General features: G+C 36.4%; 1 protein-coding gene across 1 annotated transcript in view; it reads right to left on the bottom strand.

Moving 5' to 3' along the window:
* Positions 1 to 238: 238 nt before the first annotated feature.
* The window catches only part of BCAT1 (branched chain amino acid transaminase 1), a 111,608-nt gene continuing 98,315 nt past the window's right edge, over positions 239 to 13,531 (bottom strand). The window contains exon 11 of the mRNA XM_049885163.1: positions 239 to 7,250. Coding sequence (XP_049741120.1) covers positions 7,209 to 7,250 — 42 coding nt within the window. The 3' untranslated portion in view covers positions 239 to 7,208. The remainder of the gene's footprint in view (positions 7,251 to 13,531) is intronic.

Here is a 13,531-nt window from a genome sequence, read left to right on the forward strand (position 1 = left end):
CGAAGCTAAATTTTACTGAAGACAAACCCATACCCAAGGGATAGAAAGACAATTTTTAAATGTCTGTTGTATTCCTTGGAAACCCTGGTGGCATAGTGGTTAAAAGCTATGGCTGCTAACCAATAAGATCCACAGTTCGAATCCATCAGGCGCTCCTGTGGGGCAATTCTACTGTGTCCTATATGGTCGCTATGAGTCGAAATAAACTCGACGGCAAAGGGTTTTTTTTTGTTTGTTTTGTTTTATTGTATTTCTTTTCCAAATGTTTGAAAACATAAAATATACATTTAGACTCTCTATCCAGGCTTGGTTTCTGGTTTTTTTCCTGGTGTGCTCAATTCTTTTCACTCTCTCAATGTCATTTTGGTTTTAAAATAACACACATTTTAAAATACCACACATTTACTGACCAAAATTCTTAGACCAGGATAAAAATCATAATTAAGCGTTATTATTCCATGCACCCAATACTGGCTTCATAAAACTGCACAAACAGGATTCCTTTAAGTTGTTTTATTGATGACAGAAATAGTGCATAATTACAGATGCGATGAGGAAACTGCAAACAATAAAGAATGTGTCTATTGCCCGCAAAATACAATTATACCAGGTCCTTTAGACATACAAACACAGAGTTCTTTCTCACCAGATGGTTCATGTGTAACAAAGCCATTTTAGAATGTTTAATTGTGCTTCTACAAAACCTTCAAAGAATGAGGTAGTTTCCTTTACTGTACCCACTATGTTACCATATTTCCATTATTATACTTTTAGTAAGCTTAAACTCTTTTAACATAACCCTTAATTCAAACAATTTTTCATGAAAGCCAAGCCTCATTTACAAAATGTTTCTTTTTAATTAATTTTTCTTCAAGAGAATTTCAAGAATTACCACGACTAGAGAAATTTAAGATTTGCAAAGGCCAGCGTTTATAATTACAATGGTAATTGCAATTAGATTCTGATGAAAAGAACAGGTTCTAAAATTTCCATAATTAAGCTAATATTCTCCTGTTCCTATTTATAAACTCTGAATTAAAAACGTCTTCCTCAAGCGACTTATTTTCCCTTAGCCACCATATCAAGTAAGCACAAATTCTTCCTAACAGTGGGTCAGGCTTCATGTACTAGTTAATTGAGTGCATTCTGGGATCATTCATTCTTGTAAGTCACACGGGAAACATCTGTAGAAATTATAGATGCATACAGATTAGCTAGCTTATTTCTAAGATCTGATTCAAAATCTACTCATAGCCAAAATCTTGAGAGAATTCCTGCACTCTTCACAAACTTATCAATGAAGTAGAAATTGAGGCAGATGTTTGCATTCCTTTGTTAACCCTGAGAATGACCTTAATAACCCTGTGAAACTAGCTTGAGGGAATTGCACTAAATTTTTGCACATTTTAGTCAAAAACTAAAAATAATATCCAACTAATTTCCTTCACAAAAAAAGAGGGATAGTGATAAACAGTATTTCTAAGAAACAACAATAAAAGTACTAAATCACAATATACTCTTTGTCACTCTTTTTTTCAGACGCAAAACCTTTAATGAGTTTTAGAAAAGATAAAACAGTTGGAGAGATAATATATTTTTTAAAATAAATTTTAAAGGCTATACAACTATAAAATAAAGTCGTATCCAGCAGTAACCTAAAGTAGTTTCCATATAACACAAAGTGTATAATCTCAAATCGTGGCTTAATTCTAATATCTGGTCAACTGATTACTATCTTTAATCACTTCCTATTTTTTTTTTTTAATTGGCACCATTTGTATTTGGCACCTACACTGAAGCTAAACATCCCAATGCCTGGCAGAATAAGGAAAAAGCTCCTTTGGACAACAGAGAAGTAACTTTGATATATTGTCTCCTATATTATTCCTTTCTTTCTGTAGCTCATTTTCTTCCTCTGACATCTTTAATTAAATTTTTCTCCACAATTCAATAATCTATACAGGTAACAAGGAACCTAGCGATTGTGACAGTGGGTCTGAGGTATTGTTTCAAACACTCTGACGGTAACTTACTAACCATCACCACACAGGGCGATGTGCGAGAAAGCTGTCAATGAAAGTATTTTTCAATTCATCCTCCCTTGACACCTTACGGTCAATTCTTAGCAACCCAACACTGGATTATGTAAATTGAACACTATGCGATTCAAGTTTTGAGTCTTGTTAATTGCGTCTATTGTGGTATGAAAAATATACTTTCAGACAGATGACGTAAAACTTGTATTCAGCAGATTTCAAAGACCACTTTGATTTGAGATTGAATTTGATGACTTTATCAACATTTTTAAAAGCAATTATATTTACATATATCTGCTCCTAGGGGATTATTTACCCGTGAACACTACTATATCCTGTTGCTATGTTTCTTCATCAACTTCTCAAAATTAAGTACCAGAAAAGTCTTTTATTATGCTATGTATGCTGAAGACAATCAGTAAATCACTTCCTTCTACCTTTGTATTTTTAAAAGAAAGTCTGACAATGATAAAAATGAATCTCTTTGCCATTCTTTTTAAAAACATCAAACTGTGAACAATCATAGTTATATTAAAGTTATTCTTCCCCCTGTTGTTTTCTAAGTAGCTGGATCCATCACCTTCAAGCTAACATCACTAAACATCTTGATTTATAATAGACATTTTCCAGGAAAACTCACTCTAGGATCATTTTCTTTATTTCAATATTACCCAGCTTTATGAAGATGAGCAAGGATGCTGTTATCTGAGGTGTTTGTTTGTTCCATGTACCATAACAACTCAACATTGCTCCAAAAGAATGCACTCAACAAATGTACCAAATTGGTAGTAGTAAACTAGGAAGAAATAATTGACACAAGTAAGCAGCGGCTTACATATATAACCCTAAATATTAACCTTACTAAGTAGCTTTGCCCTAGAGAAAAAGAAGGAATGCTAAAAGGACAAATTTCCTTTCAAAAGGAATGAAAGTGTTTGTTGTGATTTCTTAAGAGATGTGCCCAGACCTTACTCTTCTCCTTATCTAACTGCATTAAACACTGCTTTTATATATAAACTTAATTAAAATAGTAGACTATAAACCTCATGAGGTTAATGTCTATATACCATTTATTTTCTAAAACTAACTTTCTAATCTCTATTGTTGGTTGTGTTAGACACACATTTGAGGGTACTCAATCAACATTTATCATAACCGATCAAATTAACTATAATCTCTATGATCTCTGTCAATTAGTAGGTAATGTTTATTAAAAAGCTGGTACCCTTTGCCTTTTTGAGGTGATATCTAGAAAGCACATTGTACTTGTGACAAAACAATTGACGAGTGTTATCAAGTAAGTGTCCACTAAAATTACTTGTTAGCATTAGTATTTACAATTTAAGTTTCTGCATATTCACATAAGAAGAAATTCACAATACAAAGAATTATTTGATTATATTTAGAATCAGGACATCAAATAAGAGATCCTTACGATATTTCTCTAACCCCTGTCTAAGCCGTTTGCCATCCTGTAGCCGTGGAATATTTATTGTTCTAAATATTTTAGAAAATACCATTCTCAATATATTCATTTCATTGAAAGTGAGCAAATGTTGTTTCTGCTTAAAATATGTTTTCCCAATCATACGAGTAAACTTAACATATCATTTTAAAAAAGAACTTCTTAAAGAAAAAGAACGCAGTGACTGAGCGCTGAGTTGGGAAGAAAAAAAAAAACCCAGTGCTGTCGAGTCGATTCTGACTCATAGCGATGAGGGAAAGAAAATAAGCTTATTTTGGTAGCTGATTTCACAGTACAATCCTCCTACAGTGAGCTGAAACTGCAGCTTTAAAAGTCTCACAGTTCTAAGACACTCATTAATTGCCCTCAAGTGCCCAAGAAGGCTCTAATATGAGGACAGCAAGGCACTACTTGTTCAGGTACAATTATGTCAAACAACAAAACTAACACTGTGAAAAACTGTACACACCCAGGTGTGTAGTGCAGGCTTCCCACAACTGCTGCTGTGTGCCATCATACTGTAGATGTTATAGTGTGCTTTCTGCTGCTGTTTCTGACCTTTATATTTTTCTTTTCCTTACAGCTACTTTTCAAGAAAAGAATAGAGAATGTTTGTTGTCATTAGCTGCCGATAAGTCAATTCTGACTCATGGCGACCCCATGTGTACAAAGTTGAACTGCTCCATAGGGTTTTCAAGGCTGTGACTTTTCAGAAGCAGATCACCAGGCCTGTCTTCCGAAGTGCCTTTGGATAGATTTGAACTTCAGCCTTTTGGCTACTAGTTGGGCACTTAACCATTTGCACTACCCAGGGACTCCAGAGGATGTTTACCAGGTTTAAAAAAGAAGATTATCCAACAAGATTTTTCATTTGCTTCTCTTTTCCTTTCCTTTTTACTTTTTCTATGTGCCTTTGAAAGCAAAGGCTAAAGCAGGTATTATTAAGTTATTCATTCCTGCCAGCTGCAAAGTACCAGCAAACATGGAACACTTCCCTGAAATGTACTGTTCTTGTGGTGTATATCATCAGTTGAATCCTTAATAAATGGCTACATCAAAGAAAATGTCCAAAAGCAAATATTCTTAATACTCAGGTTTTATCCATGTCAGTCAGAACACTGCATTTTAAAATCTTGGTTTCTACCCATGTGTTCTGTAAAAAGCTGACAAGCTGGGTCAGAAATGCAATAACTGAATAAAGTGGGAGGAAGAGAACATGCAAAATCAGTTAATCATTATCATTTTAAGTGCCACCAGTTCTGTTTATATTCATGCACATGTGAATTGCTGAATCTCATTTGATCAACCCAATTAAACATTAAATAATTGCAGCCAATTATGCAAATATCAGCAACAATATTAATTTGTTGATCTTTTTGAGCAGATTAGCCTCACATGTTCCTAATGTTAGACTATCTTCTGCCTTAAATGATCAATTAGTGTTGGGATAACTAAGTCTTGAAGGATGGATAATTGCCTAGTTATAACGTGCCACTCTTGCTGTATTAATCCACTGCAATTAAACAAATAGCGCACAAGGAAAAAGATCTGCAGATGTTCCTGTTAAATCCATTTAACAAGTCAGTGTCCAGGTCAAATCTTCCTGTCTTACTACTTAAATGAGAATAGCAGATTGTGTTCTCCGTCTCAGGGAAAACCTCCAGTTATTTTAAATAAAAATCTCCAGCTTAAAAAAAAAAAAATGCCTATCTTTAGCATTCACTAAGTCTAGGAGAAAGGGTTTAAAATGTCCTTAAAAGTTTTATGAAACAAATCATACACAGATAATGTCAATACATATTACTGTTCTCCAAATTTCACAATGGCCATGTCTTGCCATGCTAAATTTAGAGATTCAAAAGCATAAAATGTATGGCAAGCAAATAACTGCCATTTCTCACAGGAATCTGAGTTTGGTTATTACATGCTACCTGACAGGTTAAAATGACCTGGAAGCTTTTTCCAGATTACCATGTTAAAAATGAGGTCAAAGGATTTAGCCAAGGCAAAAGAAACCCTTCAATTGCACTTAGTGACCGCGTGCAGAGGGCAGTCAGAAACACTAAGGCCTGAAAAGAACAGATGCTTACAAGATTTCAGACCACCAATTAAACCCCTGCCCCGCCTCCCACCAAAAAAAAAAAAAGATGGTTTTTACCATTCCTTTTCATCTTATATTTCCAAATTTTCATTCTACCATTCCTATCTAAAAAGACCCTATGGCTAAAAGTCTTGGGAAAAAATCCGGTCTCATTGGCTGTATGCTGGTAAACGCCTTAGGGATATTTTTCAAATGCATCAAACTTTCAGAATTTTTTTTCCCCTTGCTCTGAAAAGAGAATGAAGTATGATCAGCAAGATGATAGTTACTAGGACCCAGGACAATCAAAATACAATGTCTGAGAGTTGACCTTCCAAGGACAAGTGTTTTCTAACAGATTTTTACTTTTTTTTTTAGATAAACCCGGAAGGATAAAACTTTAACTCACAGTTCTTAAATGAAGAAAAAATCTATAGTTGTTCTTTCTGTACCTTACCCACTCATGCATTCAATCCCAGTTCAACAGAAAAGACCACCTATGAACACAGAGTACAGAAACCACAGTACACCTCTTTGCTTTCTGCCCCCAAAATAAAACATTATGATTTATTTTGTATCTAACACTTAACATATAACATTTATCATTTCTCTTTGGTTGGTATCTAGACTTCTCTCTAGAATATGCCTTCAATTCCAAGACAGTCTTCAAATATTAAATAATTGCTCCAACTAATTATGCCTCTGAGTATCTCTTAATGACTTAGTAGTTCATGAAAAGTAAAGACAACATGAGGTAAATATGTCAGCATCAATCTCAAATTCTAATGAAGAGGTTTCATAATATAGAAACAAAGATAAGCTTCTATAGAAGCTAAATGTTCATTCATTCATTATAACAATGTTTACTGAGTACCTACTATGTGCCAGAAATTGGGGATACAAAGATATATAAGGCACAAGACCTTAGTCTTGTAGTGGAGCCTGATAACAGCTGATTACAATATGGTGGAAAGACTAACAGTGGAATTGTGCCCAGGTCTTGCTGACTCGCAGGGTGAGCATGAAAGAAGAAAGGGAGGTGCACCTTAAAATGCATTTAGGGGATCTGCCCCCCCTCCACACACACACAAAAAGCAAAGGGAAGAAATCTAGTTTTTCAAAGTCTCGTTTTAAAAAGGACTATTGAATAGTGCAGAGAGAAAATAAAAATGCGAGCAGAAAATACCTTCTGGGGAGAAAGGTGTGTCAAAGGAAATGTTACCTATAATATTACTCAAATCAGCTTTAAACCCAAAAAAACCTCATTTGGTTGAGCAGAACACAATTTATGCTAAAGAACAAATGTACAAAGTACTAAGGGAGGCACTATAATTATTGAGGAAAATTCTATATTATATGGCTTACATTATCATCTTTCTAAGAGAAGGTAAAGCAAGCTTCTTACCACTTGCATTACCTTTCTAAGAGATGATAAGTAAGTTTACAAATCATCATTTCATGATTGCAATTCATTTTCTCTGGCATGAGGAAACAATCACCGTGGTAACACACCAATAATACAAACTACATTACACACAACTACAAAAGGGTAGCCAGAGAAATCTATCATAATTCAAATGCAACAGTTTATCCTAATGGCATACAGATGATATCCGGTGTTTCTCATTCAGGATACTATGATTGTCCAGTCACTCTCTTCTCTTCCATACTACAACAAAAGCAAGAAAACATATTTCAGTATAAAAGCTAACAGTGCAGAAACAGCTTATAAACAAACCTAATAATACAGTGAGATTGTATAAAAGGTTGAACATTAAAAGCATATTCACATTAAAAGTAAAATTAAAGAGAAAGATAGGGAGGGAGAGACATCTTACAAAAATAAATAAGAAAAAAAAAGCATATGTAGGGAGACTTCTAAACAATCGAATACCTGGAGAGAATCACAAATATTATAATTATTGTAGTACTCAAATTCAAAGCTGGTGTGGGCCCTTCATGTATTTAAGTATATACCTTTTCATGACTATTTCTGTATTTAGCATCTGTGCTCCAAAGAAATTCAGTTAAATTGTTTAATTCCTGTTATCTTTACTGTACAGATGTGATTCTCAAGGAGCTCTGGTGATGCAGTGGTTAAGCGCTTGGCTGCTAACCAAAAGGTCAGTGGTTCGAACCTACCAGCTGCTCCATGGCAGAAAGATATGACAGTCTTGTTTCTGTAAAGATTACAGCCTTGGAAACCCTGCTCTGTCCTATAGGGTTGCTGTGAGTCAGAATCGACTCAACGGGCACTGGGTTTTAATCCCAGCAGCATCAGCATCACATGGCAACATGTTAGAAATACAAATCCAGGGCCCAACCCCAGCCTACTGAATAAGAAACTCTGAGGGTGGGTTTCAGGGACCTTTGTTTCTGCAAGTATTCCCCAGGAATTCTGATGCTTGTTAACATGCTAACATGGGAGAATCACTGCTCTAAAATCCCCCATCTTAAGAACTTTTTACATTTACGAACAAAAATATTAAGCTGACAAGCTCCATGAATCTTAACAGTGACTTTGTTCCCTAAATGAAAGTTGTCTGTGTTATGTTAGTGTACCATTTTTAGTTTTCCTTCAAAAGTTATGGAACTGAAGCACAGAGTTTATGGTTATTTGCATTAGCAAATAGTTTGCTTTAGCAAGCCTAAATATTAATGTTAAATGAATTAAATAACACAAAGATATTCCAGAAATAAATAAAAAGCTAGTTCTATATTCATTCATTCATTCATTCAACAAGCATCCCTGTGCTTAAATGAACTTTTACCCTTTTAGCAATTACTGTATGCTAACACCACCGGTGCTGAGAGCTTTACCGGCTTACCACACCAATTAATCCTCACAGTAACCCACTATCAATCTTGTTTTATGGATAACAAATTGAATATTAGGGAATTAAATAACTTGCTCAAGGTTGTAATTAATAAACAGTAGTGCCCAGCTTCTAGACAAGGTCTGCCTCACATCAAAATCCACATTCTTGACCACCATCTAACCTGCCTCTATATGTTCACATAGTCACGCAAGTGGAGACAGACTTGGGACAGACGTGCCCAGCCCAATGTAGCATGCCATAAATCTGTCACTCAGACTATGTTCCTTTTAACTTGGATTGGCTCTTCAGTCCTAATACCACTTCATTTTAAATTAACATGAAATGCCAGAACTCTTGAGTTGGAAAGATCCTTAATGATCATCTGAAATAATTATTTCAAAATGTAGAGGATGAGCCAAATGAGTGGGGCTCTGGCCTTTACTTCGTTATTTTGCTTCAGAACAATCCCTTTTGCCCATTTTGCATATTGGGGTTCCAGGAAAGCTTTATTTTGAAGAAAATTCTTGCTGCTTAAAAATCAAATGTGAAGAACACTGAATTTTAACCCAATCCTCTTTTTTACATATAAGGATACTAAGGCCCAAGGCCACTAGTTAATCACAAGCCCAGTGCTCCTGCCCCTGTGGAGCCAGTGCTATTTCTTCTAGACCACATTGAGCTTGTGCTGTTCCTCTGAATGAGTTTTAAAGACCTTGCAGAGCAGAACCCACCAAATTGCTTAAGAAATACTGGGAGACAAGAATGGGTCTACCTCCCACTTTCTTGATTGCGTAACAAGGAGAACAAAAGAAGCCTAAAGACTGTGTGACTTTGTTAATTCACATCAGAAAGTTACCTAAAGATTGTAGCCTCCCACTATCGATTCTGTGGCTTCATAATGAATGCAGGATAAAATATTTCCAAATTCTGCCTGATTTATGTATGATGTCAACATGACTTAAGTAAGAACAAAATATATGTTTTGTTTCCCTTATTTAGGTTCCCATTAGTATATTAGGTACTTATGCCATTAATTACAAGTGCCAGTGTACTGACATTTTAGCAGATCTACATTTTGAATCTCATCAGCCAAAGTAAATTTGCTTTCAATTAGTTGTCTTACTTTTATGAAAGATCGAAAATCAATTTTGGTCACAATGAGAGTCACAGGCCATATCATTCTAGGAGCCTGCACAGTATGCATTAAGTTTTATCCCTCTCATCCTGCAATTTATGATTTTATATAAAATAGCGTTCTAAAAGGTACCAAGAAATGTGATATTACAGGTAATTCGTAATGTCTAGAACTAGGCATTTAGCAATCAAGCTTTTCATTTGGCTGATGGATAATTCAATTTAATACCTCAAGGAAAAATAATTCTAAGCAGAGATGACAGATTTAGACAATAGAAATTATATTCATTTCTCAAGAGTAGGTGTCCACAGGAGAGAAAGAGAAAACATGTCTCTACATGGGCTAAGGTGTCATTATATTATTGCCAGTGTCATTACAAAACCATGGTAGGCACGTACCTTCCATGTTTGGCAGGCCAGCCCAAGTCACACTTGCTTGGCTTTGTTCATCATAACCAAAGATGAGGCCAAAGCAATGTGACAGATCAGGCTAAGCCTGTGAGATGGTAGTTTACGCCCATGTAGAAGACAATCAGTATGATGTGAGGAACGGTAATCTTGTGAATTCCAGTTAGAACACTAAACCAAAACATGACTAATGACTAGTTCATTATTTCGCATTTGAGGTACACAAAACTAATAATTTTATATGGCCTTTATGAAAATGCCTTTTATAGTCAGCAAAAAATTGCTGGCAACACAAAAGAACAATCTGCTTGTCATGCACTCACTCTCTACAACACCAATAAAAATATAATCAGTGCTGCCCTGCTGGTAACAATGTGTCATTCTGGTTCTAAATCCTATCCAATGGCTGTGAAAAGCTTTGTAAAGCTGTAACATGTGGAGAAGTATGGATTAGGGAATAAGGGGCTGGGAAGGTGGTCAAGGAACTGACTCATCAGGGCAATCTGGAGGTGTCAAGTCAGTGCGTACAAGGAAAAAAGGACAACTCAAGACGCAGGCGGGAATGGGAGTAGGCCTTTAAACTTCTTTAAATTAGAAATGTAACTGAAAGTCACTGAGTTGCTCAACTGAAAACAAGAAAAAATATGGTAAACACTAATGGTCATTCATGGTTACAAAACTGTAGCCACTAAAACAGAAAGTGAATTTTATATTTTTGGTGCAGCGATTAAGAGCTTGGCTGCTAACCAAAAGGTCAGCTGTTCGAATCCACCAACTGCTCCTTGGAAACCCTATGGGGCAGTTCTACTCTGTCCTATAGGGTCACTATGAGTCAAAATGGACTCGACGGCAAGGGGTCTGGTTTGGTTTTTAGTCTGGTGACCCACAATTAATACAGATCCTACTCCCATCCTGTTTGAGCTTTGCCTTCCCTAAATTGCTTAAGGCATCCACCCCTCAGCCCTTGAGACCACTGCCTTCCCACTTTGTAAAACTTCAATAGCAGCAACGCTTCTGTTGCTGCCACTCAAACATGCTACCCTGATATTTAAGATGCAGGCTATTTTTTTGTGTGTGTGTGCTTTAGATGAAGGTTTACAGAACAAACTAGTTTCTCACTAAACAGTTAGTACACATATTGTTTTACGACATTGGTTAACAACCCCATGGCATGTCAACACTCTCCCTTCTTGGCCTTTGGTTCCCTATTACCAGTTTTCTTGTCCCCTCCTGCCTTGCAATCCCCACCCCTGGGCTGATGTGCCCCTTTAGTCTCATTTTGTTTTATGCAGGCTCCAGCTTTTATCTGCTTCGGACGGCAGTCCCAGTGTGTATCTCATTCTGAATAACATCTAAATCAAGTTCTTTAAAACTTTTCTTGAAAACTAATTTGACATTATTCAAGATCTTCCTCCTACCCCTTCTCAGACGGTATAAATACACAAGAGTGACATGTTTTTGTTCTTTGGTATTTGCCTACTGTCTCACTCATGCATTCAGCCCTTCATTCATTCATTCATTCAAGAAACATTACTGAGTTGAACTATGTCTCAGGCCCTTTGCTGAACACTGTGGGCACAAAAAGAGAATAAAACAATTCCAACAGCCCTAGCAAAAAAAAAAAGACAAGTGTGCAAATAATTATAATGTAATTTAAAAGCCATGTGTATTAATTCCAGGTGCTACGGAACCTGGAGGAAGCAGCAGCATTTAAATGAGTCAAAGTGTGTTTTTACTGGAAGGGAGAGATGTTGTTCAAGAGAGATTTAAAAGGTTCCTAAAATGACACAGTGGTTAAGCAACTGGCTGCTAACCAAAAGCAGTTTGAATCTACCAGGCACTCCTTGGAAACCCTATAGGGCAGTTCTACGCTGTCTTATAGGTTCACTATGAGTCAGAATCGACTTGACGGCAAGGGGCTTGGTTTTAGGGATTTTAAAAGAGATGAGGAGTTATTGGGTGGTGCAAAGAGTTAAGTACCTGGCTACTAATCAAAAGGTTGGTGGTTCAAATCCACCCAGAGGTGCCTCAGAGGAAAGTCCTCGCAATCTACTTCCAAAAGAACAAAGCCGTTGAAAACCTTATGAAGTGCAGTTCTACTCCGAAGCACACGGGGCTGCCACGAGTCAGAACTGCCTCAATGGCAACTGATCTGGTTTTTAGTTTTCTTTTTTAAGGAGATGAATCTTGAATGATAACAAAGACATTATTAAGTGGGCAAACTCCAGAAGGCACAGTGAAAACAGAAGGATCAGGAAGCAGAGCATCCTAGGAGAACAGAGAGGGTTCCAAAACGGCAGGCGCAAAGGTGAGCATGATGGTGAGTAATCGGAATAGCAAGGAGCAATGGTAACCTTTCACTGGAACAGAAGAGAAATGGTGGCAGCATGACTAACGTTCTCCAAGGTTAAGTCTGGTTAAATGCAAACACAGAAGTGTTTTCCTTTGTCATAAAAAAAAAAGAAGAAAAAGGAAAAAGAAACTTTAATTGAAATGTTCCCCTCCTAGGAGGTATTTGCAGAGCAATCTAAAACCCAGAGTACTTCTATGGGCAATTAGCTAAATGGGATGAAATACTTAACCTCAGAGATTCTTACTCACAACAGAAGTTAAAACGAAAGCCAAATCTGTGGTTAAGAAGGAATGTTCCCCCCTGGGTCATACTGGCAAGAATCTTGAGGGGTTTTGGTGGTTGTTACTGTTCCCCTTTTTCAATTTACCAGACACTTTGCAGGAAACATCCATGTAATGCCAAAGAGATCAAATGTAAAACATGAAGCAATTCTATGCTTTTTCCTAAATAATTACTTAAATTATTTTTCTTGGAGAGAAACAGACAACCTAGTAGCTTGGCTGACAGCACCAATTTGCCATCACGTAAGAGAATAATTTTAAGACTCCTTTAGGTTCCAGGCCCACAGGCATAGAATAATTGAAGAAGAAAGATGTGTTCTTAGCTTCTGAATGCATGGCTTTTTGTAACTTAAGAATTTGGAGCAGATTTGGTGCTTCTGGTTTGTGGTTTAATACATAATCGCTTATTCTCTCACATGTCCTGTGATTATCCGCCTTTGTTTCTTTGCTCAGTATGGAGCTCTGAAGGTCTCATTACTTTTCAGTGTTACTACCATCGTACCTAAGGTCAAAAGAGAAATCATTACATTCTTCTCAGTCACAGGCACGAAGTTATATAAAAAGTATAATAAAGGTAAGAGAAAAAGGTATATTTTTCTTCCCATCTTTGCTTCTTGTATATCTAATATTTTAAAACTTTTACTTATGGTCTCACATTTAAATTGAATATTTATTTTGTTCTTCCTTATCTTGTGGCCTCTATCTTTTGCTTTGCCTGTCAGTGTGCTTTTTTTTTTAGTTTTTTTGTCCCCTTTTAAACTACCGTATCACCGGTGCCTAGAACAGTACCTGGCACGCTGTGCTCAATACACATGCCTGTTAAATGAATGAACCAAAAACATTCACTTCAGTCAGGTATTAAAACAACAACAACAGCAATAAAAAAAGCAACAACTACAATTAGGTTTAGGCTTTACCCAGTAAAGATCCTGATTTCCATTTCCTCATCTAACTA

The sequence above is a fragment of the Elephas maximus genome, chromosome 4 (assembly GCF_024166365.1).
Source record: "Elephas maximus indicus isolate mEleMax1 chromosome 4, mEleMax1 primary haplotype, whole genome shotgun sequence".
Taxonomy (NCBI): domain Eukaryota; kingdom Metazoa; phylum Chordata; class Mammalia; order Proboscidea; family Elephantidae; genus Elephas; species Elephas maximus.